The sequence below is a fragment of the Mesoplodon mirus genome (genome assembly GCF_964341445.2).
Source record: "Mesoplodon mirus genome assembly, chromosome: 4".
Lineage (NCBI taxonomy): Eukaryota > Metazoa > Chordata > Mammalia > Artiodactyla > Ziphiidae > Mesoplodon > Mesoplodon mirus.
Genome location: NC_138979.1, coordinates 38,048,857 through 38,076,156, shown reverse-complemented (window position 1 = coordinate 38,076,156; position 27,300 = coordinate 38,048,857). Strand labels below are relative to the sequence as shown.

The following is a 27,300-nucleotide window of genomic DNA, read 5'->3' as shown; positions in this document are numbered from 1 at the left end:
AAGTGTGGGAGCTCCCAAGAGGACTTGTAAAAACATGAAACTGACAAAGTCTAAAATTCTTACAGAAAATAAAATGTGAAAGAATACCAAGAACATTTGGACAAACAATGATAATAAGGAATGACTGGTCTTACTAGGTATCAAAATTCATTGTAAAGCTTTGGTAATTAAGGGAGTGTAATACTAAGATAGAAATAAAAGTATGGATCAGTGGGACAGAATATAAAATACTGGAACATATACACGTTTATAAGAAAACAATTTCTTTTTCTGGGTGGGATAAATCATTTTCATTACTATCAAAGGCATAAACACGTGTTGGAAATTTGTTAAACAGTCAAAGTTCATTTTAAAAAACCTACTGTAAGTTAAGGTAATGTAGATTAAAATGATGTACATTAAAATGCATCATCTGTCTCTTAAATAAAGTAATACTTCCCATAAAAAGCAAAGGTGGGCTTTTGCCTTAATGCTGAATAACGCTGGTTCTAGAATCCTGTGCAAGTCTAAACAAAAATGCATTCTCTGAAAATTGTTTTCCACTTATTGTGAATGTCAGTAGATCAAGTTCAAAGACAAGGCATGATTAAAAACTGCCATTGTCTTAAATTCTACAGGCTATGAATTTCAGGTAAGTTTCACCAAAAAGTCACAGTTGACAAACGCAGTGAAGCACAGGGACACAGCACAGACACTTTGGGTTTTGAAGTTTGAGAAAATTGAAGTAGAAAGTAGATTTTGTGCGGAATACTTTTACATGCTCTAGGAAGACCCAGAATCATGACAGCTGTAGCAGTCTGTGAAAAAGTCACCATAGCCTGCCGTCACCAAGTTGCCTCCATATCTGTAGCTCCCATACTGGGTGCCAGCATTCGTGTAGCCTCCAATGGTTGGCACCACCAAATCCTCTTCCTCTCCCTCTATTGCAGATGTCCCCTCCTCTGCCCTGCCCTGGTAGGTCTGGGCGTAGAGGCACTTCATTTTGCATGGAGCCTCCCATGCCAAGAAAATACAATTTTTGATAAAGATGGTATTTTAAATTGATGGGAAAAAGATGACCTAGACAATAAATAGTGTCGGGACAAATGGCTATCCTTTGGGGTAAAAAATATTGTACCTGGGCTTCCCTGGTGGCACAGTGGTTGAGAGTCCGCCTGCCGATGCAGGGGACACGGGTTTGTGCCCCGGTCCGGGAAGATCCCACATGCCGCGGAGCGGCTGGGCCCGTGAGCCATGGCCGCTGAGCCTGCGCGTCCGGAGCCTGTGCTCCGCAACGGGAGAGGCCACAACAGTGAGAGGCCCGCGTACCGCCAAAAAATATAGATATATATTGTACCTATCTCAATACAGACATATAAATACCTTAAAGATATTGAGCTAAATGTAAACAAAAAACAAAAAACAAAAAAAACTAACAAAGCAATGGCAGATCCATTTTATGTCATCTGGGTCTCTCTTGGAAATGATTTAGTCATTCTCTGGGATGCTTCTGGTTAGCTGACACTGTTCAAAGCAGCAAGTGGAGATGCTGCCTAGCGCCAGGACACGTGAGGAGAAGCAGCCCATATTTCTCAGCAGCACTGTGCCAAGGGGCTGTTTTCATTAAAGAGGGTTAATGAAATTAAGATTGGTGTATTAGGGGCTTCCCTGGTGGCACAGTAGTTGAGAGTCTGCCTGCCAATGCAGCGGACACGGGTTCGTGCCCTGGTCCGGGAAGGTCCCACATGCCATGGAGCGGCTGGGCCCGTGAGCCATGGCCGCTGAGCCTGCGCATCCGTAGCCTGTGCTCCACAACGGGAGAGGCCACAGCAGTGAGAGGCCCGCGTACCGCAAAAAAAAAAAAAAGATTGGTGTATTAGTCTGCTTGGGCTGCCACAACAAAATACCACATGGTAGTAACTAAGTCTGTGTGGCTTAAACAACAGACATTTTCTCACAGTGTTGGAGGTTAGAAGTCCTAGATCAAGGTTTGGCAGGAGCAGTTTCTCCTCCTGGCTTGCAGACAGCTGCCTTCTCCCTGTGTCCTTGAATGGCCTCTCCTTGGTTTGTGCATGTGGAAAGAAAGAGATCTCTGGTGTCTCTTCCTCTTCATAATTATAAGAACACCAGCTGCATGAGATCAGAACCCCACCCTTAGGCCTAGTTTAACTTACTTCCTTAAAGGCCCCGTCTCCAAATACAGTCACATTGGGGGTTAAAGGCTTCAACATACAAATTTTGGGAGGACACAATTTAGTCCGTAACAATTGGGTTCTCAGTAGGCTAGTGATACAGAATAAGATGGAATAGCTCCAGAAAAGACATCCCCAGATAGAGATCAAAACGAACAGTCAGATGTATCTATTTCTCCTAAAGCTTTCTCAAAACATCATAATTCAAGATCATAATCAAGGTCAAGAGAAAGGAAACAAAAGTCAGATAATGTAGGAAGAAACCGCAGGAGCCAGAACATAATAAGCAAACAGTGTGCTAATGCATGAAGGGACTGAAATGAAGGTGCTACAGACTCAGATGGCAAAATAATATGACATGAATCTAAAACTAAATTAAGAAACAAATCTGGGGAATAAAATGACAAAGAACATTCTTCTCACAAAGGAAAAGAGCAACTAAATTCATCTGCAAATGGTGAGAACAGACACAAATACAAAGAATGAAAGTCATCAAGAGGCAAAAGTCATTCAACATCTAAGTCTCATAAAAGGCATCACCTTAGTAGAAGCAAGGAATGGAAAAGGTCTTGATCCTACAAGGTTGCAAAGGGCAGACAAATTACAAGAAAAGGAAATGGTGTAAAAACAAAAACAAGAAGAAACAGCTGCAGCTACTGGAGATTCTGTTCTCAATGTTGCTGCCCTGTTGCCATCAAGAACACAGGTAACTCCTCAGGTAGCTACAGAGGCTCAAAGGGCAGCCCCACAAGCTAAACCTTTGGCAGAGGTCAGAATAGCCACATTTAGCTATTATAACACAGCAGCTGTGACTCCAATGAAATTAGCTGAACAGAAATAAAAAGGAAAACACTGGATATAGTTCAGCTGATGAAGAAAGTTACAAGACTCTGAAGCAACAGGAAGTAGTATGTGGTAATCTAGATGCTCAGTATGAAAAGATCATAAACTCATACACAAAGAGGAGTAGGATTGGGTCTCACTCTTCAACGCGAGGAATGGATACAGGTTGAAAAAGATCACACATTTGAAGTATGGGAGGGACTTCCCTGGCGGTCCAGTGGTTAAGACTCCGCGCTTCCACTGTAGCGGGCATGGGTTTGATCCCTGGTTGGGGAACTAAGATCCCGCATGCTACAAGGCGCGGCCAAAAAAAAAAAAAGAAAAAAAAGTATGGGACTTACAGAGTTCTTGTTCTGAAGTCAGGTCTTTGTGCACCAAACAGCTAGCATTCTAATTTGCATGGATGTCATGATGACTTTAGTATATTGAAAAATGATTTTTACCACAAGAAAGAAATGATAATTTTGTGACATGATAAGAGATGTTAGCTTGATACGGTGGTAATCATTTTGCAATATATATCAGTCAATACACTATACATCTTAACTGTACAAAATGTTATGTGTTATATATCAATTATACCTTGATAAAGCTGGGGGAAAAAAGAAAAACATCATTTTTTATAACTATTAAATCAATGATACTGGTGTTAGTGTTGTCATCAGGTTAAATCTACTTCTATCAAACTTGATAGAAGGGGACCTCCCTGGTGGTGCAGTGGTTAAGAATCCACCTGCCAATGCCAGGGACACGGGTTCAATCCCTGGTCCGGGAAGATCCCACATGCCATGGAGCAACTAAGCCCTTGCACCACAGCTACTGAGCCTGCGCTCTAGTGCCTGCAAGCCACAACTACTGAGCCTGCGCACCACAACTACTGAAGCCTGGGTGCCCTAGAGCCCACATGTCGCAACTACTGAGCCCACATGCCACAACTACCAAGCCTGTGTGCTTCAACTACTGAATCCTGCACATCTAGAGCCCGTGCTCTGCAACGAGAAGCACGCGCACCGCAACAAAGAGTAGCCCCTACTCACCACAACTAGAGAAAGCCCACGTGCAGCAGCGAAGACCCAGCACAGCCAAAAATAAATAAAATTTTAAAAAACAAACTTGAGGGCTTCCCTGTGGCGCAGTGGTTGAGAATCTGCCTGCCAATGCAGGGGACACGGGTTCGAGCCCTGGTCTGGGAGGATCCCACATGTCGCGGAGCAACTAGCCCCATGAGCCACAATTACTGAGCCTGCGCATCTGGAGCCTGTGCTCCGCAACAAGAGAGGCTGTGATAGTGAGAGGTCCGTGCACCGCGATGAGGAGTGGCCCCCACTTGCCGCAACTAGAGAAAGCCCTTGCACAGAAACGAGGAGCCAACACAACCATAAATTAAAAAAAAAAAAAAAACTTGATAGGACAATATTTTTTAGCTCATGAATCCTACTTTTCAAATATATAAAAGCTGCAGATGGGACAAAATCTCACACAGATTTTTTTGCATCCACTGTCTTGTGTACTTCTGTTAACTTTTTATAGTTATTTTCATCTCTTGAAACACGAAAGAAACGTTATGTAGATTTCTTTAGACAATCTGGCCAAAGTGCTACATAATCAAACACAAATAAGCTGGGTGGTGATAATAATAAAAATGGTTTTCTCAAAAGAAAAAAAAAGCAATGGCAATACTGGAGAATATTTTTATATACCTTCAAGCTACAAGAAGAAAGACAAGCAAACCTAACTACATAAAGTTAAAAGACAAATGGACTAGGAGAAAATATCTGCAATAAATATAACAGAAAAGGATTAGTATCCATAAAGTTAGGAAAAAAACAAACACTTACAAATGAATAAAACAAATGAGCCAGACTTCCCTGGTGGCACAGTGGTTAAGAATCCGCCTGCCAATGCAGGGGATACTGGTTTGAGCCTTGGTCCGGGAAGATCCCACATGCTATGGAACAACTAAGCCCATGCGCTACAACTGAAGATCCCACATGCCGCGGAGCAACTAAGCCCGTGAGCCACAACTACTGAGCCTGTGCTCTAGAGCCTGTGAATCACAGTTACTAAGCCCACGTGCCTAGAGCCCATGCTCCACAACAAGAGAAGCCACCGCAATGAGAAGCCCGCACACCACAACAAAGAGTAGCCCCTGCTCGTCGCAACTAGAGAAAGACCGAGCGCAGCAACAAAGACCCAATGCAGCCAAAAAATTTTAAAATAAATAAATAAATAAATAGATTAAAAAAAACAAAAACAAATGAGCCATTAGAAAAGTGGACAAATGCTATGGTAAGACATTTTCAAATACAAAATGACTGGTAAACAGTAAAAGATATGTGGCCTCACTAGTATTCAAGAAAGCTAGGGAAAACCACAAATTTCTATTTTTTCACCCATAAGATGGCAAACATTTGAAAATATCCTTAGTATTTAAAGCTGGTAAGGTTATGGGGAAATAGGACTTTGGGGAGAGGCAATCAGGTACTATCTAACAATTTAAAAAGCACACATCTTTAATTAAAGCAGCAATTCCAAATTTAGGAATCTATCCTAAAGAAACTAACACACGTGCATACAGATGCATGTGCAAGGATATCATTGCACAATAATTTGCAATAGGAAGAAACTGGGAGAAACCTGAATGCCCACAGGTAGAGTATTGAATAAAATATTATAAATAAAAGACTATGATATATTAATATTGTGGAAAATCATGCATCACTAAAAAGCATATATGAAGTGGAAAAAGCTCCAAGACTTCTAAGGGATTAAAAAAGCAAGTTGCAGAACTATGTATGTAGTGAGATTACTTTTTACTTAAAAATTAAATAATGTATGTGACACATGTGTGTGTGTGCGTGTACATGCATTAAAAGACTTAATAGTGGCTACCTCTAGAAAGGGGAGTGGTATATGAGAGGGGAATGAATGCTAAGGGGGAGGACTTCTCCATTATACTTAATAAATTTACTGTTATACTCTGTAATGACCTATATGGGAAAAGAATCTAAAGAGCAGATAATATGTATATGTATAACTGATCCACTTTGCTGTACAGCAGAAACTAACACAACATTGTAAATCAACTATACTCCAATAAAAATTAATAATAAAAAAAAAGGAATGGAATACTGATACATGCTACAACAATGGATGGATATTGAAACTATTATGCTAAAGAAGGCAGTCTTCTGTGGTCCTTCTATGGTCCAGAAGGACCACATATTATACAAATCTATTTTTATGAAATGTCCATAATAAGCAAAACTATAGATACAGGAAGTAAATTAATGGTTGCCTAGGGCTGGAGTTAGGAGGCAGTTGGAGGGAAATGGGAAGTGACTAATGAGTAAGAGGTTTCTTTTTGGGGTGATGAAAATGTTCTAAAATTGGTTGTGATGATGGCTATACAACTCTGTGAATATACTAAAATCCACTCAATTACACACTTCAAATGGATAAATTGTATGGTATGTGAATTATATCTCAATAAAACTGTTTTTTAAAAAAACCTTACCTTTTTTAATAAAAAGAATATATTCAGGTACTACTTGTATAATTTAAAAAACCCAAAACAATGTACTTGAAATTCCAAAAAGGGGCCTACATTTATAAAGAAATTTAAGTTAAACTAGAGGTAGCGAAACAATAGGAGACTGAATAATTTGAAGAAACTGGAACATGATACAGAGAAAAAGAAACTCAGTTCCATATCTCAGATATACTGAAATAAATCTTTTGTGTGTTAAAAAGATTTAAATAATCTTTGTGCTAAAAACTTATTAAAACATTTTTTAATTGAAAACAAATGATTTGGAATTTTGTCCCAATTGGAAGATAAACTTATGACTAGTGAAGAAGTAGAGGAGATAAACATAAAGTGGATGGTTTCAACTACGCTGAAGTGCAAATAATGAACAGTGTAAAGTAAGAATTAGAGGGACGGCTGTATAATGGTAAAGAAATATTTGTGAATATAATGATGAATAAAAGCTTAATACCGTGGGCTTCCCTGGTGGCGCAGTGGTTGGGAGTCCACCTGACGATGCAGGGGACACGGGTTCATGCCCTGGTCCGGGAGGATCCCACATGCCGCGGAGTGGCTGGGCCTGTGGGCCATGGCTGCTGGGCCTGCGCATCCGGAGCCTGTGCTCCGCAACAGGAGAGACCACAACAGTGAGAGGCCCACGTAACGCAAAAAAAAAGCTTAATATCCTAAAACTCCAGAATAAACCATGGGATATATTAGGACCTTTTTTGAAAAACAAAACAAAACTGTAATGTAAGATTTGAAAGAAGGAATGAATAAATGCAAGGAAATGCTACTTTAAATTTACTTCTGATTAAAATCCAACAGGGACTTTTGGAACTTTTACAAATTATTCAAAAATGTATAAGGATGAATAAATGGTTATAACTATTGGAGAATATTCTGAAAAAGAACCGCACCCAAGGGGAATAACTGGTCTTACTAGGGATATGAACCTATATACCAACAAGTAAAACAGTGCAAAATTAACACAGAAAGAGAAACATAACTCAGTGGAACAAAGTGAAGAGTAAACACTAAATAGAGGGTGATTACTGTGCACTAGGCACACACGGGTGTACTCTGGGGACACCTCAGTCAGCAAGTCACATTCTTGTCTGGGTTATGTTCTGGGTGTAGGAAGAATGAGGCAGATAAACAAGATCTTTTCCATTGTCACACGTGCTCTGAAGGAAGTAAACAGATGATGTGATGGTGGTTACTTCAGACAGAGTGTCAAGAAAGTCTCTCTGAGGATTAACATTTGAGCTGAGTCATGAATGAAGCCAGTCTTTTGAAGAGCTGAAGAGTGAAAAACCTGGGAAAAATCACTCCAGTGGACAGACCAGGTGCAAAGGCCCTGAAGCAAAAATGTACTTGGACCTGAGGAGCAGAAAGAAGGCTGGAATGGCTACAGTGAAGGTGACAGTGTCTATGGTGAGATCGGACAGAGAGAGACAAAGGAGCCAGACCATGTCGGGCCTTGCAGGTTGTGATAGGGAGTTTGGATTTTACTCTAAACTTAACATACTATACACGAAGGTTTCTTCAACAAGGGGAGGTATAAATGGATTATTTACATTTAATAGAATCGTTTAGAAAAAAGTTAGTTTTAAAATAAACAAAAATATACAAAGAATTACTTTTTCATTGACTATAAGACAAACCATTATTTTTGTATTAACAAAGAAAAAAATGCTGTCAATTGTAACTGTAAGATGTCATCTACTGTAATATACATCCTCATGTTAGTTATTAAAGTGTGAAAAAATGTGTATCTTACAAGAGATGAAATATAATATTATAAACCAGGAACTAGACTTAACTGGACAAATGTTTCAATTATATTACAAAAGGTTTACATGAAAAAGAACATTGTAAATTCACACATGGGAAAAGTTGGCATGATTAATAAAAATAAAAATTCAGACATTTGTGAGGTACCACTCACCTCCGAGTAGAAATTAAAAATGACGTATTTCAATGCTGGAGTTAGGAAGAAACATAAACTCATATAGTTCTGGAAGCATTATAAACTAATATAACCTTCCCAAATATCTATCTAGCAACATGCATTATAATTAGAAATATTAATCCCTTGACCCAGGAATTTCATTGGGATGTGAAGAGACACAACAGTTTGCATAAAGACTTACAGTAGTTCTATTTGGGTTAATTTTAAAAAAGGAAAATGAAAACAATCAAACTAATAAAAAAAAAAGGAAAATGGAAACAATCAAACCATCTAGTATCTGTTCTACTGCTCTGCCGCCTGGATCAGCTGAGAATACTCATTTTACCCATCCCCCATTGAAATGTTCTGCTTTGATTTAATCTTGAAATACAGAGGTTATGAAAGGTGAGAAGCAGAAAACGCACAGTGGTCCATTCCTCCTGTCCATGTTCCTTCAAGACAGCCAAAGGCTAATACCCCAACTACGGTGAGCTCTAAGTTTCCCCGGAATCACTCACATGACCTTGCCCTCAGACTTCCTCAGAAAGGCCTCTTGTAAACCCTCAGGGATACTGAAGCCAGATGGTGACACTGTTCAACTTATCTTCTTGCGGGAGCTTTCATCTAGTAGTGGCAAATTATCCTTTCCTTACACAACTACTTACACTCAGTTTTTCCAAACTAACAAAGTATCATTTAGGGAATATATATCACATGATAAAACTATAAAGAAAAGCAAAGCAATGATCAACTTAAAAGTCTGAAGAAAGGGACTTCCCTGGTAGTCCAGTGGTAAAGAATCCACCTTGCAATGCAGGGGATGCAGGTTCGATCCCTAACTAAGGGAACTTAGATCCCACATGCTATGGGGCAACCAAACCCACGTGCCGCAACTACTGAGCTCGAGTGCCTCAACGAGAGAACCCACGTGCTGCAAAAACTACAGAGCCCACACACTCTGGAGCCCACGCGCCACAACTAAAGAGAGAAAACCCACACACCACAACTAGAGAAAAGCCTGTGAGCGCAATGAAGACCGAACACAGACAAAAAAAAAAAAGAAAAAGAAAAAAAGGAAAATAAATAAATAAATATTTTTTTTAAAGTCTAAAGAAGAATGCAATGAACAAGGGGGACAGAATTGAGGAGGGACATACGGGGGCTTTGAGGTACTAGCAATGTACTATTTCTTTTTTTTTTTTTTTAAGGAATTTTGCCTTTTTAAAAAATTATTTATTTATTTATTTATTTATGGCTGTGTTGGCTCTTCGTTTCTGTGTGAGGGCTTTCTCTAGTTGTGGCAAGTGGGGGCCAATCCTCATCGCGGCACGCGGGCCTCTCACTATCGCGGCCTCTCGTTGCGGAGCACAGGCTCCAGATGCGCAAGCTCAGTAATTGTGGCTCACGGGGCTAGTCGCTCCGCGGCATGCGGGATCCTCCCAGACCAGGGCTCGAACCCGTGTCCCCTGCATTGGCAGGCAGATTCTCAACCACTGCACCACCAGGGAAGCCCCGCAATGTACTATTTCTTAATCTGGGTGAGAGCTTCATTTTACTGGCATTCCTCAAACTGTATAGGCATGTTTTCCGTAGTTTTTGTATATACGTTTCACAATAAAAATTATTTTAAAAACAGCAATAATCTTATTGAGATTCTGATTGGGTTTTCAGTAATTTATAAGCTGGAAGTACAGTTGACACTTGAACAACACAGGTTTGAATAGTGCGGGTCCACTTACACTCGGATTTTTTTCAATAGTAAACACTATAGTACTATACAATCCCCAGTTGGTTGAACCTGAAGATGCAGAACCATGGATACGGAGGAACCGTGTACACGGAGGAACTGGGTATACAGGAGGGCCTACTGTAAATTATATAGGGATTTTCGAAGCATGGTGGGTCGGCACCTCTAACCCGTGTTGTTCAAGGGTCAACCGTACTGACAGTTTTAAAAGTTTTTTCCACAGGCAAAGGGTATGTTTTATTCATTTATTTTGGTCTTTTATCATATTTTCAGTAGAATTTTAAAGTTTTCTTCATATAGATCTTACACATTTTTTACATTTATTCTTGGGTATCTTAAGGAACGTTTTCCTACTGTGAATGGGCCCCTTTTAAATATTATATTTTCTAACTTATTATTGCTAAGGGAAAGCTATTAGTTTTTATACATTAAACTTGTATCCAGGGCTTCCCTGGTGGCGCAGTGGTTGAGAGTCCGCCTGCCGATGCAGGGGACATGGGTTCGTGCCCCGGTCAGGGAAGATCCCACATGCCGCGGAGCAGCTGGGCCCGTGAGCCATGGCCGCTGAGCCTGCGCGTCCGGAGCCTGTGCTCTGCAACGGGAGAGGCCACAACAGTGAGAGGCCCGCATACCGCAAAAAAACAAAAAAAAAACAAAAAAAAAACAACTTGTATCCAGTCCCTTATTGAACTATATTGCTCATTCTAATTGTTTTCCAGTTGATTGTTTTGTAATTTCTAGGTAGATAATAATTTCATCTGCAACCATTATATATTCTGAAGCCTAGTGAAGCCAATCACTCATTACTGCCCCTCTTCCCTCAGAACATACTTCTGCATTTCTTGGCCATTCACTTTTCCTCATAAACTTTCTCTTTACCAAGTTCTATACAATCTCCTGGATTGGGACTTCCCTGGCAGTCCAGTGGTTGAGACTCCGTGCTTCCACTGGAGGGGGCACGGGTTGGATCCCTGGTTGGGGAACTAAGATCCCACATGCCGTGTGGCATGGCCCAAAAAAAATTAAAAAAAAAAAAAGATCTGGATTTATACTTGGTTCCCCATTTAATCTATTGATTACTACTGTCATCTCTTTTTTTTTGCGGTACGCGGGCCTCTCACTGTTGTGGTCTCTTCTGTTGCAGAGCATAGGCTCCGGACGTGCAGGCTCAGCGGCCATGGCTCACGGGCCTAGCCGCTCCGCGGCATGTGGGATCTTCCCGGACCGGGGCACGAACCCGTGTCCCCTGCATCGGCAGGCGGACTCTCAACCACTGCGCCACCAGGGAAGCCCACTACTGTCATCTTTGCTCAACTCTTCCCGATAAGGGGCTTATAGCTCCACTGATTTCAAGTATTCCTTTATGTTTTTCCTTTAAAATTGTACAATTTTAGGGACTTCGCTGGTGGTCCAGTGGCTAAGACTCCATGCTCCCAATGCAGGGGGCCTAGGTTCCATGCCTGGTCAGGAAACTAGATCCCACATGCAGCAACTAAAGATCCCACGTGCTGCAACTAAGACCCAACGCAGCCAAATAAAGAAAGAAAGAAAGATTTTACAATTTTATTGGAATCAATATCAAGTATTCCATACTAAGTTAATTTCCAAACATTAAATATCCTTTGTCACTACTGTAAGTGAAATTTCTTTAATTATGAATTTCCTAGCTGTTTTCACAAAAAATAGGAAATTCAGTTTTGACGAACTGATCTCATATTCTGCCATGTTGCTCATATCATTCATTACTTTCTACAATCTCCCCCCATTTTTTTTTAAGGTTTACTAGGTACATAATCAGGCTCTCTTACAGTAATAACTTACCTCTCTCCTCCTTTACTACGTTACTTCTTCATTTCTTTTTTAATTACTCATTACAAATGTTTGCTCAAATTAGAGTAAACAGTAAGAGACACCTTGTTTTCATAAATGCCTGTAGATTTCTCCCCTGAGATAACACTGGCTCTGGCTCTTGGTTTTAAAACTAAAATTGGCTGTTTCTGGGTGACTGGGGGAGAAGAGAAGAAAGATGTTTTTCACTGTATACTCTTGGTATGCCTTTTGAATTTTGAACCACATAAGTGTATTATTTCTTCAACAATAAATAGTTTATACTGAATAAAGAAAACATGCACTAAATAATCAAGTAAAAATGCTTCCTATTCCAATTTAAGAGTATTTCAGAAATATAATTTGGGTAATCATTTCTCTCAGCATCTACTGATGAAATTATATTAGTTATATTTTTCTTACTGTTGTAATAGAGACTCTAAGAATATGTCATTGTTAAACTGACTTGTATCCTTGGAATAAAGACTATTTGTACATAATAAATAATTCTTCTAGTACGCAGTATTCCTGAGAAAGAATTTTAGAGCTAGAAAGAACACCTAGTATACTTATAAATCAAAATAAACACACACACACACACACACACACACACACACACACAGAGCCAAAACATAAAACAAAAATACTAACGCCAACAAAACTTAAATGATTTAAGACCATGCCGCTTGCTAACAGGAGAGTCCAAAACAAGAGCCAGGTCTCATGACTCCTTGGTTCAACTGATTATTGGCTAAGATTTTATTTAATAATTCTGTCCAATAAAAATATGCAATATCTGGGACTTCCCTGGTGGTGCAGTAGTTAAGAATCCGCCTGCCAATGCAGGGTACACAGGTTCAATCCCTGGTCCAGGAAGATCCCACATGCTGCAGAGTAACTAAGCCTGTGCACCACAACTACTGACCCTGTGCTCCAGAGCCCGTGAGCCCCAACTACTGAGCCCACGTGCCACAACTACCGAAGCCCGCGCACCTAGAGCCTGTGCTCCGCAGCAAGAGAAGGCACTGCAATGAGAAGCGTGCGCACGGCAACAAAGAGTAGCCCCCGCTCCCCGCAACTAGAGAAAGCCTGCGCACAGCAACGAAGACCCAACGCAGCCAAAAATAAAATAAATAAATTTTTTTTTTTAATGCAGTATCTGACTAACATTTTCTTTGTGAGAAGCTTTTGGATCATAACCAATTTACTCCATAAAATACACTTAAGCAGTATGATTTTTTAGTCTGAGTTTAAAAAATAACTTACATAATAGAGGTCTTACTGTACTAAAATCTACTGAGTCTATTAGAGAGTCAGTTTTTCATTTTACCTTTCTTATTTCATCCTGATATTGGATTCAGTGTCTTTGGATATTTATTTTTTGAGGTAAGCTATTTCAAATATATTGGCATTATAACTATGTATATCATCCACTAAAACATTTTAATGTTTTCTATTTCTGACTTTTATCCTCTTTATATTAGGATAACTATTTACTGATTTTATTGTCTTTTCAATGATGAAAACTCTTAGTTCCTTTTTTTTTTTTGCGGTACACAGGCCTCTCACTGTTGTGGCCTCTCCTGTTGCGGAGCACAGGCTCCGGACGCGCAGGCTCAGCGGCCATGGCTCATGGGCCCAGCCGCTCCGTGGCATGTGGGATCCCTCCCAGACTGGGGTACGAACCTGCATCCCCTGCCATCGGCAGGCAGACTCTCAACCACTGCGCCACCAGGGAAGCCCAGTTCCAATTATTTTTACCTTTTCTTTATCTATCTTCCCAAATCCAATGCATGTTAAGTATTTAATAAATGTCCATGACATTATAAAGTTACACTTCTCTTTTTGTCTTGTTAATATGCATTTCTCTTTTGTCTTGAAGTGCATCTCCTCTAATAATTGCATCTCAATTTTTAAAATATATTATCACTATATATTTTACCTTTATTTTCTAATATACTTATTATATGCACATTCCTATAGCATTCTACAGTGTACAATAATATAAAGTACATTGTCACAATTGAATTCTACAACCTAGTATTTCAGGGTTTTTTTAGTTGAAATACAATTGACATACAATATTATGTTAGTTTCAGATATACTACATAGTGATTTGACATTTGCATACGTTATGATACAATCACCAAGGTAAGTCTAGCAACCATCTCTTTCCAAACAAAGTTATTAAAATATTATTGACCATATTCCTCAAGCTGTATATTATATCTTTGTGGCTCATTTATTTTATAACTGGAGGTTTGTACCTCTTAATCCCCTTCACCTATTTTGCCCTCCACCTCCATCCCCCTTCCCTCTGGCAACCACCCATTTGTTCTCTGTACCTGTAAGTCTGTTCCATTTTTACAACCTAGTAGTTCTATATCAGGTGGTGGATCCATGACTCAAACCCAGGTTTTCTGATTCTAGATCTTGAGCTCTTTCCATTACGCCACATTGACTCTAAATGTCCAATCAAACTCAGGTGTTAAGAAAGCATTTAAAGGGACTTTCCTGGTGGTGCAGTGGTTAAGAGTCCACCTGCCAATGCAGGGGACAGGGGTTCAATCCCTGGTCTGGGAAGATCCCACATGCCGCAGAGCAACTAAGTCAGTCTGCCACAACTACTAAGCCTGCGCACTAGAGCCCACATGCCACAACTACTGAGCCCACGTGCCACAACTACTGAAGCCCACACACTCTAGGGCCTGCGTGCCACAACTACTGGGCCTGCATGCTGCAAATACTAAAGCCTGCGCACTGCAACTACTGAAGCCTGAATGCCTAGAGCCCGTGCTCTGCAACAAGAGAAGCCACTGCAATGAGAAGCCCACTCATAAGAGTAGCCCCCACTCACCGCAACTAGAGAAAGCCCACAGGCAGCAACAAAGACCCAATGCAGCCAAAAAAAAAAAGCATTTAAAATTATCTTAGAGATAAATCTCTTTTGGATGTTTCTAGTATTTATTTATACCTTTATATATGGTAAGTGAATATACTACATGAAATTTTAAAACTAATTTTAAGTCATTTTCTGAACGTGAATGGGTGTAAATAAATAAATAAAACTTAACAGAGGGGAGACAGCAGAAGCAAGAACTACAATCCTGCAGCATGTGGGACGAAAACCACATGCAGAGAAAGACAGACAAAATGAAAAAGCAGAGGACTATGTACCAGATGAAGGAATAAGATAAAACCCCAGAAAAACAATAAATGGAGATAGGTAACCTTCCAGAAAAAGAATTCAGAATAATGACAGTAAAGATGATCCAGGACCTCGGAAAAAGAATGGAGGCAAAGATCGAGAAGAAGCAAGAAATATTTAACAAAGACCTAGAAGAATTAAAGAATAAACACCTAGAAGAATTAAAGAACAAACAGAGATGAACAATACAATAACTGAAATGAAAAATACACTAGAAGGAATCAATAGCAGAATAACTGTGACAGAAAAATGGATAAGTGACCTGGAAGACAGAATGGTGGAATTCACTGCTATGGAACAGAATAAAGAAAAAAAAAAAAAAGAAAGGAAATGAAGACAGCCTAAGAGACCACTGGGACAACATTAAATGCACCAACATTCACATTATAGGGGTCCCAGAAGGAGAAGAGAGACAGGACCCAAGAAAATATTTGAAGAGATTACATTTGAAAACTTCCCTAACATGGGAAAGGAAATAGCTACCCAACTCCAGGAAGCACAGAGAGTCCCAGGCAGGATAAACCCAAGGAGAAACATGCCAAGACACATAGTAATCAAACTGACAAAAGTTAAAGACAAAGAAAAATTATTAAAAGCAACTAGGGAAAAACGACAAATAACATACAACGGAACTCCCATAAGGTTAACAGCTGATTTCTCAGGAGAAACTCTACAAGCCAGAAGGGAGTGGCACGATATATTTAAAGTGATGAAAGGGAAGAACCTACAACCAAGATTACTCTACCTGGCAAGGATCTCATTCAGATTTGACGGAGAAATCAAAAGCTTTAAAGACAAGCAAAAACTAAGAGAATTCAGCACCACCAAAACAGCTCTACAACAAATGCTAAAGGAACTTCTCATGGGAAACACAAGAGAAGAAAAGGAGCTACAAAAACAAACCCAAAACATTTAAGAAAATGGTAATAGGAAAATACATATCAATAACTACCTTAAATGTGAATGCATTAAATACTCCAACCAAAAGACACAGGCTCACTGAGTGGATACAAAAACAAGACCCATATATATGCTGTCTACAAGAGACCCACTTCAGACCTAGGGACACGTATGGACTGAAAGTGAGGGGATAGAAAAAGATTTCCCATGCAAATGGAAATCAAAAGCTGGAGTAACAATGCTCATATCACATAAAACAGACTTTAAAATAAAGAATGTTACAAGAGACAAGGAAGGATACTACATAATGATCAAGGGATCAATCCAAGAAGAAGATATAACAATTATAAATATATATGCACCCAACAAAGGAGCACCGCAATACATAAGGCAAATGCTAACAGCTATATAAGAGGAAATCGACAGTAACACAATAGTGGGGGACTTTAACACCTCATTTACACCAATGGACAGATCATCCAGACAGAAAATTAATAAGGAAACACAAGCTTTAAATGATACAATAGACCAGATAGATTTAATAGATTTAGTTAGTGTATAGGAATGCAAGAGATTGCATTGATATTGATATTTATAGGACATTGATATTTATAGGACATTCCATCCGAAAACAGCACATTACACTTTCTTCTCAAGTGCACACGGAACATTCTCCAGGATAGATAACATCTTGGGTCACAAATCAAGGCTCGGTAAATTTAAGAAAACTGAAATCATATCAAGCATCTTTTCTGATCACAACGCTAAGAGATTAGAAATAAATTACAGTGAAAAAACTGTAAAAAACACAAACACGTGAAGGCTAAACAATACGTTACTAAATAACCAAGAGATCACTGAAGAAATCAAAGAAAACAAACAAAAGTCCAGGACCAGATGGCTTCACAGGTGAATTGTATCAAACATTTAGAGAAGAGCTAACACCCATCCTTCTCAAACTCTTCCCAAAAATTGCAGAGGAAGGAACACTCCCAAACTCATTCTACGAGGCCACCATCACCCTGATACCAAAACCAGACAAAGATGTCACAAAGAAAGAAAATTACAGGCCAATATCACTGATGAATATAGATGCAAAAATCCTCAACAAAATACTAGCAAACAGAATCCAACAACACATTAAAAGGATCATACACCACGATCAAGTGGGATTTATCCCAGAGATGCAAGGACTCTTCAAAATACACAAATCAATCAATGTGATACACCATATTAACAAATTGAAGAATAAAAGCCATATGATCATCTCAATAGATGCAGAAAAAGCTTTGACAAAATTCAACACCATTTATGATAAAAACTCTCCAGAAAGTGGGCATAGAGGGAACCTACCTCAACATAATAAAGGCCATATATGACAAACCCACAGCAAACATCATTCTCAATGGTGAAAAACTGAAAGCATTTTCTCTAAGATCAGGAGTAAGACAAGGATGTCCACTCTCGCCACTATTATTCAACATAGTTTTCACAGTCCTAACCACAGCAATCAGAGAAGAAAAAGAAATAAAAGGAATCCAAATCAGAAAAGAAGAAGTAAAACCATCACTGTTTGCAGATGACAAGATACTATACATGGATAATCCTAAAGATGCCACCAGAAAACTACTAGAGCTAATCAATGAATTTGGTAAAGTAGCAGGATACAAAATTAATGCACAGAAACCTCTTGCATTCCTATACACTAACTAACAATGAAAGATCAGAAAGAAATTAAGGAAACAATCCCATTCACCACTGCAACAAAAAGAATACCTAGGAATAAACCTACCTAAGGAGGTAAAAGAACTGTACTCAGAAAACTGTAAGACACCGATGAAAGAAATCAAAGATGACACAAACAAATAGAGAGATATACCATGTTCTTGGATTGGAAGAATCAATACTCTGAAAATGAGTATAATACACAAAGCAATCTACAGATTCAATGCAATCCCTACCAAACTACCTATGACATTTTTTTACAGAACCAGAACAAAAAAATCTTAAAATCTGTATGGAGACACAAAAGACCCCAAATAGCCAAATCAATCTTAAGGGAAAAAAAACGGAGCTGGAGGAATAAGACTCCCTGACTTCAGACTATATAACAAAGCTACAGTAATCAAGACAATATGGTACTGGCACAAAAACAGAAATATACAATGGAGAAAAGACAGTGTCTTCAATAAATGGTTCTGGGAAAACTGGGCAGCTACATGTAAAAGAATGAAATTAGAACACTCCCCAACACCATACACAAAAATAAACTCAAAACGGATTAAAGAACTAAATGTAAGACTGAACACTATAAAACTCTTAGAGGAAAACACAGGAAGAACACTCTTTGACATAAATCACAGCAAGATCTTTTTTTGACCCGCCTCCTAGAGTAATGGAATTAAAAACAAAAATAAACAAATGGGACCTAATGAAACTTAAAAGCTTTTGCACAGCAAAGGAAACTATAAACAAGACGAAAGGACAACCCTCAGAATGGGAGAAAACATTTGCAAATGAGTCAAGGGACAAAGGATTAATCTCCAAAATATATAAACAGCTCATGCAGCTCAATATTAAAAGAACAAACAACCCAAACAGAAAATGGGCCGAAGACCTAAATAGACGTTTCTCCAAAGACGTACAGAGAGCCAAGAGGCACATGAAAAGCTGCTCAGCATCACTAATTATTAGAGAAATGCAAATCAAAACTACAATGAGGTATCACCTCACACTGGTTAGAATGGACATGATCAGAAAATCTACAAACAATGAGACTGCCCTGGTGGCGCAGTGGTTAAGAGTCCTCCTGCCAAGGCAGGGGACACGGGTTCAAGCCCTGGTCCGGGAAGACCCCACATGCCACAGAGCAACTAGGTCCGTGAGCCACAACTGCTGAGCATGTGCTCTAGAGCCTATGAGCCACAACTACGGAGCCCGCGTGCCACAACTACTGAAGCCCTCGCGCCTAGAGCCCATGCTCCACAACAAGAGAAGCCACTGCTGTGGGAAGCCCACACACCACAACCAAGCCCCCGCTTGCTGCAACTAGAGAAAGTCCATGCACAGCAACAAAGACCCAACACAGCCAAAAATAAATTAATTAATTTAAAAAAGAAAGAAAATCTACAAACAAATGCTGGAGAGGGTGTGGAGAAAAGGGAACCCTCTTGCACTGTTGGTGGGAATGTAAACTGATACAGCCACTATGGAGAACAGAATGGAGGCTCCTTAAAAAACTAAAAACAGAATTACCATATGAGCCAGCAATCCCACTGCTGGGCATGTACCCAGAGAAAACCATAATTCACAAAGACACATGCACCCCAATGTTCACTGCAGCACTATTTTCAACAGCCAGGTCATGGAAGCAACCTAAATGCCCATCGACAGACAAATGGATAAAGAAGATGTGGTACATATATACAATGGAATGTTACTCAGCCATAAAAAGGAACAAAGTTCGGTCACTTGTAGAGATGTGGATGGACCTAGAGACTGTCATACAGAGTGAAGTAAGTCAAAAAGAGAAAAACAAATATCGTATATTAACGCATATATGTAGAATCTAGAAAAATGGTACAAATGAACCGGTTTGCAAGGCAGAAATAGAGACACAGATGTAGAGAACAAACGTATGGATACTAAGGAGGAAAAGAGGGTGGGATGAATTGGGAGATTGGGATTGACATACATACACTAATGTGTACAAAATAGATAACTAATAAGAACCTGCTGTATAAAAATAAATAAATAAAATTTAAAAGAAAATAATAAAATAAAATTTAAAAATTGCTATGTCCAAGAATATAACTTTTTGGAAGAGTGTAGTATATCTGAAATAAAAATACATATTTAAAATTTCCATTTATTTGTCCCAAGGTATATTAAATTTAGCTTCTTTAATTTTATCTTAACAAAATAAAATATAGTTGTAAGCATGTAAAGTTTATAATCTATAGCTAGAGTTTTCTATAATTGTTGTTATTAGGTTTTAATGCATGCTCCTTTTGAGTGCTTTCAACTTAAGTGACTTGTTCAAGTCACTTAAAGCCTATCTAGAATATCATGTACAAAATGACGGAATTGTACTAAATTAATAGTTCCCAGTATAGGGTCCCTACATATCTCAGTTTCCATGAAGGTAATGAAAAGAAATCTGTAAGCCATTTCTAATTTTCAAAAAGCCTAAAAAAACATGTTTACCTATGTCAAGATTGCTCAGACTAAATAAAACATCAAGTTTCTTTGCTTTAGGCTAGAATTACAAGTGAAAATACGAAGTATGCATTTTTAAATGTCATTTAGTTTGATACTTGAAAAATATCTTAAAACACGATGTGACACTGTAATTTATAATGAGAAATATTTGGTATTCAACCCTGTATCTGGCACAGGGCTCCTAAAAACCTTGCAACTTCCTAAGTGTTAAGGGTACCTTTTGTTCTGTTAATAAGGTGACTTTTGGAAAGCACCCAAGAATGGGGACTGGTTGCCAGAGGAACCAACCATGTGATTGTGGGAACTTTCAGTCCTACTTCCTGACCTCTGGGGAGGGGAGAGGGGCTGCAAACTCAGTCAGTCACCAATGGCCAGTGATTTAATCAATCATGCCTATGTAAAGAGGCCTCCTTAAAACCCAAAAGGGACAGGGTTCGGAGAGTTTCCAAGCTAGTAAACATGTGGATATTCGAGGAGAGTGGCGTGCCTGAAGAGGGCATAGAAGCTCCACGCCCTTTCCCCATCTTCCATCTGGCTGTTCCTAAGTTATACCCTTTTAAATTAAGCTGGTAAACTAGTTAGTAAAATGTTTCTCTAGAAAGTTCTGCGAGCCACTCCAGCAAATAAACTGAACCTGAGGAGGAAATCATGGGAATCTTCAAGCTATAGGCTGTCAGTCAGATGCACAGGTGACAGACAACCTGGACTTGAGATTGGTATCTATCTCCAGGTAGACAGTGTCAGAATTGAGCAAATTTGTGGGACACCTGGTTACTGTCCATGGAGAACTTAGTTAATTGCTTGGGGTGGGGGTGAGTACACACATTGGAACTGGTGTCAGCCTTGTATAAGAAAACGAAGGGAGGGACTTCCCCGGCGGTCCAGTGGTTAAGATTCCATGCTTCCACTGCAGGGGGCATGGGTTCGATCCCTGGTCGGAGAACTAATATCCTGCATGCCACGTGGCATGGTCAAAAATAAATAAATAAATAAATAAAATATTTTAGAAAAAGAAAACGAAGGGAGTGAGAGGGCTGGAGAAGAAGAATGCAAAAGCTCTAAGAATTTTAAAGGGTTTCTAAGGAGCTTTCTCATAGCACCATCTGGTGGACATGTAGCAACTTTCACCAAGTATCAAAAAAGATACTGACAAAAGGACCTACAGATGGTTACTCAAAAATCCCATGCAAACTCTCTGAAGTGGCTGCCATCATTACCTGCTACACATACCTGGATGAGGTCCAAGATCCCAAGTTCACTCTCTGATGAATCCACACAAAATACAAAATAGAGGGTAGCATAATGCCGATAAATCAGTTTGTAGTCAGAGCCACCAATCAAACTGTGGAAGATGGGAAACATTTAAATGCCTATATCTTAACTGAATATATCAAAGAGAAACTCTGTGCCAAGGGAGGAGAAGGGGCCCAACAGAAAGGGGGAGGACAGGCCAAACAACAGGCCATTTCTACCAGGTGAACGGCAACCAAATTTGGCAGAGGTGCCTAAAGCCATTTTACCTCCCCTTTTCTTCTGCCCATCCTCCCAGGCACCAAACTTGTAAATATCTGAAGCACAACCATTTAGCAGCTTCCAAAACAGAACTGGGTCTCTCCCTGAGCAGATTTAGCTCAGCTCAGCTCAAGTTGCATCAGGTACTCACCTGACACTTGAGTACTGCCTGAAGAAGCAATAATGATGAAGGCCACCCAAAAGTGGATGTATGGGGAGAAAACTGATCATTTACCTTCCACCCTCCAAGAAGTTACAGATGTTGTCATCCCGCTTGAGAACTAGATGGAAGGTCTCTCGAATAATCTGCTGTTGAATTTCTTCTGGCTACGGAATAAAAGAAATAAAGTGAATCAGTGGGAAAGTCTGAAAAACTACATCCCATCAGTGAGGATGGACAGGAAGGCAAGGGCTTCCAAACTAGGAATGATCTGAACATTTGGTACCAGTTTACAAAAAAGATAGAAATGATGAGTAGAGAAAAAGTAAAAGGGGAATCTAGGGAAAAGTTGACAAGGCTCTGTTACCGGAATTAAAATAGGGCATATTTACCTAGATATCTAGTCCCTAACCATTACCATCCTGATAGGTAAGCTGATATTTCTTTACTGTGAATAACCAAGGAAAGGAGAACTGACAAACTTTCATACAAGGTCAAAGAATAACTAGAAGGCCTGGTTCTGAAATATTTTGTCTTACTCTAGAAAACATCTATGCCAGGGCAAATAACAAACGTTAATAGGTCTAACACTTTAAGGAAGTCAAGATGTAATCATGTACGTGCTTTAAAAACCTGCATTTGCCATCTTTTGTACTGGTAATACAGACATTACATATAAGATGCTGTGTTACCAACAAAGTACTACAGAGAAAGACAGAAAGTGTTCTATTTACAGATTAGAATCTTGAACAATTGCAGAGCTATAAACACCTTTTTTCACTTACTACACTCCAGAAAGCTCAACTGTGATGGAATCTCTTGATAACTCACATTTGATTTCTATTTATACATATGAAGTTCATAGTAAGTATGGTTTTTAAAAAAGGATAGTGGGAGGGAGAAATCAGTCATTAAGGCAGAAGTAGGGATTCCCTGGAGGTCCAGTGGTTAAGACTTGGCGCTTTCAATGCAGGGGATTCAGGGGAACTAAGATCCTACATGCTGCATGGCCAAAAAAAAAAAAAAAAAAAGACAAAAGTAATAAAAAGCTCTAGACCAGTGCCCAATGTATAATGGAATTTCCCTGGCGGTCCAGTGGTTAGGACTCTGCGCTTTCACTGCCAAGGGCACAGTTTCAATCCCTGGTTGGGGAACTAAGATTCTGCAAGCCACATGGCAGGGCCAAAAAAAAATCTCAATGTATAATGAATCACCCGGGAATGTTGTTAAAACGCAGATTTTAATTTAGTAGGTCTGGGCTAAGTCCTGAGACTGCATTTCTAACAAGTTTCCAGGTGAAAACAATGCTGCTGGTCTGAGGACAACATTTTGAGTAGCAAAGCTTAAGAAAACCTTCAGACTGGACTTCCCTTAAGAGTCAGAACATAGATTCAAGTAACATTAACCCCTTTCTTTCTACAGCATAGAATTTAGACTTGAAATGGTTAGTTATTTAAATGAAACAGGAAAAAAACAGGGAAAATGTCATTGTGAAGAAATTACTTTTCATAACTTTGACTTACACTGGTATACAGTGGCTCTCTTATTTACCAAATGGATAAATGAAAACTTGCTAATAACTGGTCACTGTAAGTTTGAGTAAATCAATCACTGTTTTCTGGTTTCCATTTAAAGAATTCAGAAAGCTCACAGACGCCAGGATGCTGTAAAGGATTAACTCTGTGTACCCAGAAATACAAAACATGCTAAGCATCAGCACTTTTTTAAACTGACAAAAACATCTTGCAAAGCCTTTTATCTGATTCTACAGGGAAGTGGTGATAGTCAGTGGGTAAGCACTATGAAATGGTGAGGTTACCTAATTTCTAATTCAACAAAATAGCAAACTACCAACTGCTTACATCTCTCAATCATTTTAATAATCCCTCATATCTTTTAGTACTCTGCAGTTTTCAAGGTAACTTTCACTTAGGAGCTAATTTAGGTCTTATAAAAATCCTATGCTCTCCAAAGAAGATAAACAAATGGTTGATAAAGACATGAAAAGATGCTCAACATTATTAGTCATTAGAAAAATTTTTGAAACCGCAAGAATCCACTTTACACCTACTAAAATGTCTTTAATCAAAAAGATAATAGAAAATGTTGATAGGGAGATGGAAAAATTGGAATTCTTATATATTGTTGATAGGAATGTAAAATGGTGCAGTCACTTTGCAAAGCAATTTGGCAGTTCCTCCGAATGATCACCATAAAGTTACTACGTGACTCAGCAATTCTACTCCTAGATATATACCCAAGAGAAATGAAAATACATGCTCACACAAAAGCTTATACGTCAGTGTTCACAGCAGCATTATTCACAAGAGCCACAGGTGGAAATATCAACTGATGAATGGACAATCAAAATGTGCCGTATCGGGCCTCCCTGGTGGCGCAGTGGTTGAGAGTCCGCCTGCCGATGCAGGGGATACGGGTTCGTGCCCCGGTCTGGGAGGATCCCATATGCCGCGGAGCGGCTAGGCCCGTGAGCCATGGCCGCTGGGCCTGCGCGTCCAGAGCCTGTGCTCCGCAACGGGAGAGGCCACAACAGTGAGAGGCCCGCATACCGCAAAAAAAAAAAAAAAAAAAAAAAAAGTGCCGTATCGGGCTTCCCTGGTGGCGCAGTGGTTGAGAGTCCGCCTGCCGATGCAGGGAACACGGGTTCGTGCCCCGGTCCGGGAGGATCCCACATGCCGCGGAGCGGCTGGGCCCGTGAGCCATGGCCGCTGAGCCTGCGCGTCCGGAGCCTGTGCTCCGCAATGGGAGAGGCCGCAACAGTGAGAGGCCCGCGTACAGAAAAAAAAAAAAAAAAAAAAATGTGGCGCATCCACACAATGGAATATAATTTAGCAATAAAAAGGAATAAAGAACAGATACACACTACAACATAGATGAACCTTGAAAACATTATAGAAGTAATAGAAGCCAGTCATAAAAGACCACATATTGTATGATTCCATTTTATAGGAAATGTCCAGAATAGGCAAATTTAGAGAGACAGAAAGTAGACTAGTGGTTGCCTAAGGCTGGGGGAGTTGAGGGGGAAACACAGAATGACTGCTAATGGGTAGGGGGTTCCTTTTTGGGATAATGAAAATGTTCTAAAATTGTGGTGATGGTTGCATAACTCTGTAAAGTACTAAAAACCATTCTATTGTATATTTTTAAAAGGTGAACTGTATGTTATGTAACATATCTCAATAACACTTTAAAACCTGAGAGAAAAATTCACACACACACAAATGTAAATACAAATTGAATAGTGTTATTGAGTGTTAATATAAAATCGATATAATAAAATGTAACCTAGCTAAAAAATTCTATGAAAAAGGTAAAAAAAATTTTTTTTCATTTCTACTTGACAAAAGAGGAAATGAAGTCTGAAAGAGATTTTTGTTAACTTGACACAAGGGTAAAATAAGGTGTTGCTGAGGCCTGAACATAAGTTTTCTGACACTCTCCACTCTACGGTTTCACAATTACGTACTTAACATTTTGAAACCTAGCCACGAAGAAATAAAACGTTGGGTGGCAGGAGGCAAATAATGATGTTTATTTTTTCCAGAGTAACGTCTTTGGAAAATTCAAATTCACATTATCACGTATAATTTCTCAACATTTCTCACTTTCAAACTGACTTTCTTCAACTCTACGTAGTGAAAGGTATCAATTCCTGGGCAGTCCCAGCCTACACTGAAGCAAAATAATTCCAAGAAAGCACTTTTCCAAATCCGTTAGCTAAAGCAAAATCATTAAAAAGCTGCATATTTCTTCCTCCTCGTGAAACTGCGTTTAACAGTTTAATTAATTTGAGATTAATTTGATTTCAATCATTTGATGTCAATCATTCAAGTTGTCCATGAGGCACACCCCCTCCACACACACACACCATTTATAGAGCCCTGAGACTCTGCGAGAAGTGTCACAAAAATGGCACAAAAATGCCGGGGTCCAAGAAGGGGTGGGAAAGAGCGGGGGTAGCGGGCGTGGGACACATAGGCCTGACACTGGCCCCGGTCCGGGGAAGATCACATATACGGTGCAGGAGGCCTAGGAGGTCAGCGGGCGATGCCCGCGTGCGCCGTACGGGACAAAGAGAGAGAAGGGGGCGCAGGTGCCCTGTAAGGATGTGACGAAGCTCGGCCGCACTCACGAAACGCTGGTAGAAGCGGACTAGCCGCGGCTTCCCGTGGTTATTGAAAACCAGAATCGCCTGAATCATCTTTGCCCGCCACGGTCCTCTCACCACCGGCTGCTTCCAGAGAGCATCTCCTTCCGCCACAACACGGACGCTTCCGGTTGGTGCGCTGCTGAGAGTGGCTCCCGGAAACATGTCCCGGCGCCCAAGGGCCCGACCACCAAGAGTCCGGTTTCCCGGCACGCCTTGCAGAAGGCTCCAGGACGGGCGGCGGGTTGCGGGGGTAAGGCTGGTGCGGACACCGAGGCTAGGGCCGCAGAATCCCGGGCCTGGCGCAAAGCCGAGCACACCGGAAAAGCGGATCAAGAAGCAGAAACCCCAACAGCAGCCGCGCTCCCAGGTGAAGCGCAGCGGGAGTCTCCCTTTATCATCATCTGCCTTAACATATGCAGTCTTACCTTCCCCTTAACACTGCAGAACGTTTCGCGGTGTGGAGATGCAGGCTAATTTAGCCATTCCCCTGTTGGGGAAAGTTAGGTTCATTTTTATTTTTTAGTATTACATACAATGCTGTAGTGAATTATATATGTGCCTCCTCGTGCAAAAGGGCTCTCTCTCCACGGTAGATAGCGAATGGTGGAATTAAGGGATCTTTAATGCAATTCCTTTTAAAAGGTATCGGCGACCCCAAATTAGTAAAGTTTTTGTATTTTCTTTTAATGACTTAGTGCGGGTGAGGTGGAGCACGTCCTTATATCACAGATAGACCTGCAAATTGGAATCATCTACCCAAAGGACAGTTGACAATATTTATCAAAAACATTTAAAATATATTGAACATTTGACCCAGCATTTCCAGTTTTAGAATTTATAATAAGACGATGTGGGTGTGTGAAAAGATTTAGCCTCAAGAACGTACATCTCAGCAGTCTTACTACAGGGGAAAGTGGGAAGCAAACTAATTATTCCAAAATGAGAAACTGGTTAAATGCATTGATCCACATGCATATGTATGTAGAGGGACACTCCACTTTGTAAAAGATTGGAAGTATATACACCAAAATGTGAATAATAATTGTGTCTGATG

The 27,300-nt window shown here is 39.9% G+C and overlaps 1 protein-coding gene across 1 annotated transcript in view; it reads right to left on the bottom strand.

Annotated features, from left to right (window-relative positions):
• The window catches only part of AP3S2 (adaptor related protein complex 3 subunit sigma 2), a 66,242-nt gene extending 39,870 nt beyond the window's left edge, over positions 1 to 26,372 (bottom strand). Inside the window, exons 1-3 of the mRNA XM_082619622.1 lie at positions 26,229 to 26,372; positions 22,148 to 22,239; positions 21,631 to 21,742 (exon numbers count right to left, since the gene is read on the bottom strand). Coding sequence (XP_082475748.1) covers positions 21,631 to 21,742; positions 22,148 to 22,239; positions 26,229 to 26,297 — 273 coding nt within the window. The 5' untranslated portion in view covers positions 26,298 to 26,372. The remainder of the gene's footprint in view (positions 1 to 21,630; positions 21,743 to 22,147; positions 22,240 to 26,228) is intronic.
• Between the last annotated feature and the right edge of the window lie 928 nt (positions 26,373 to 27,300).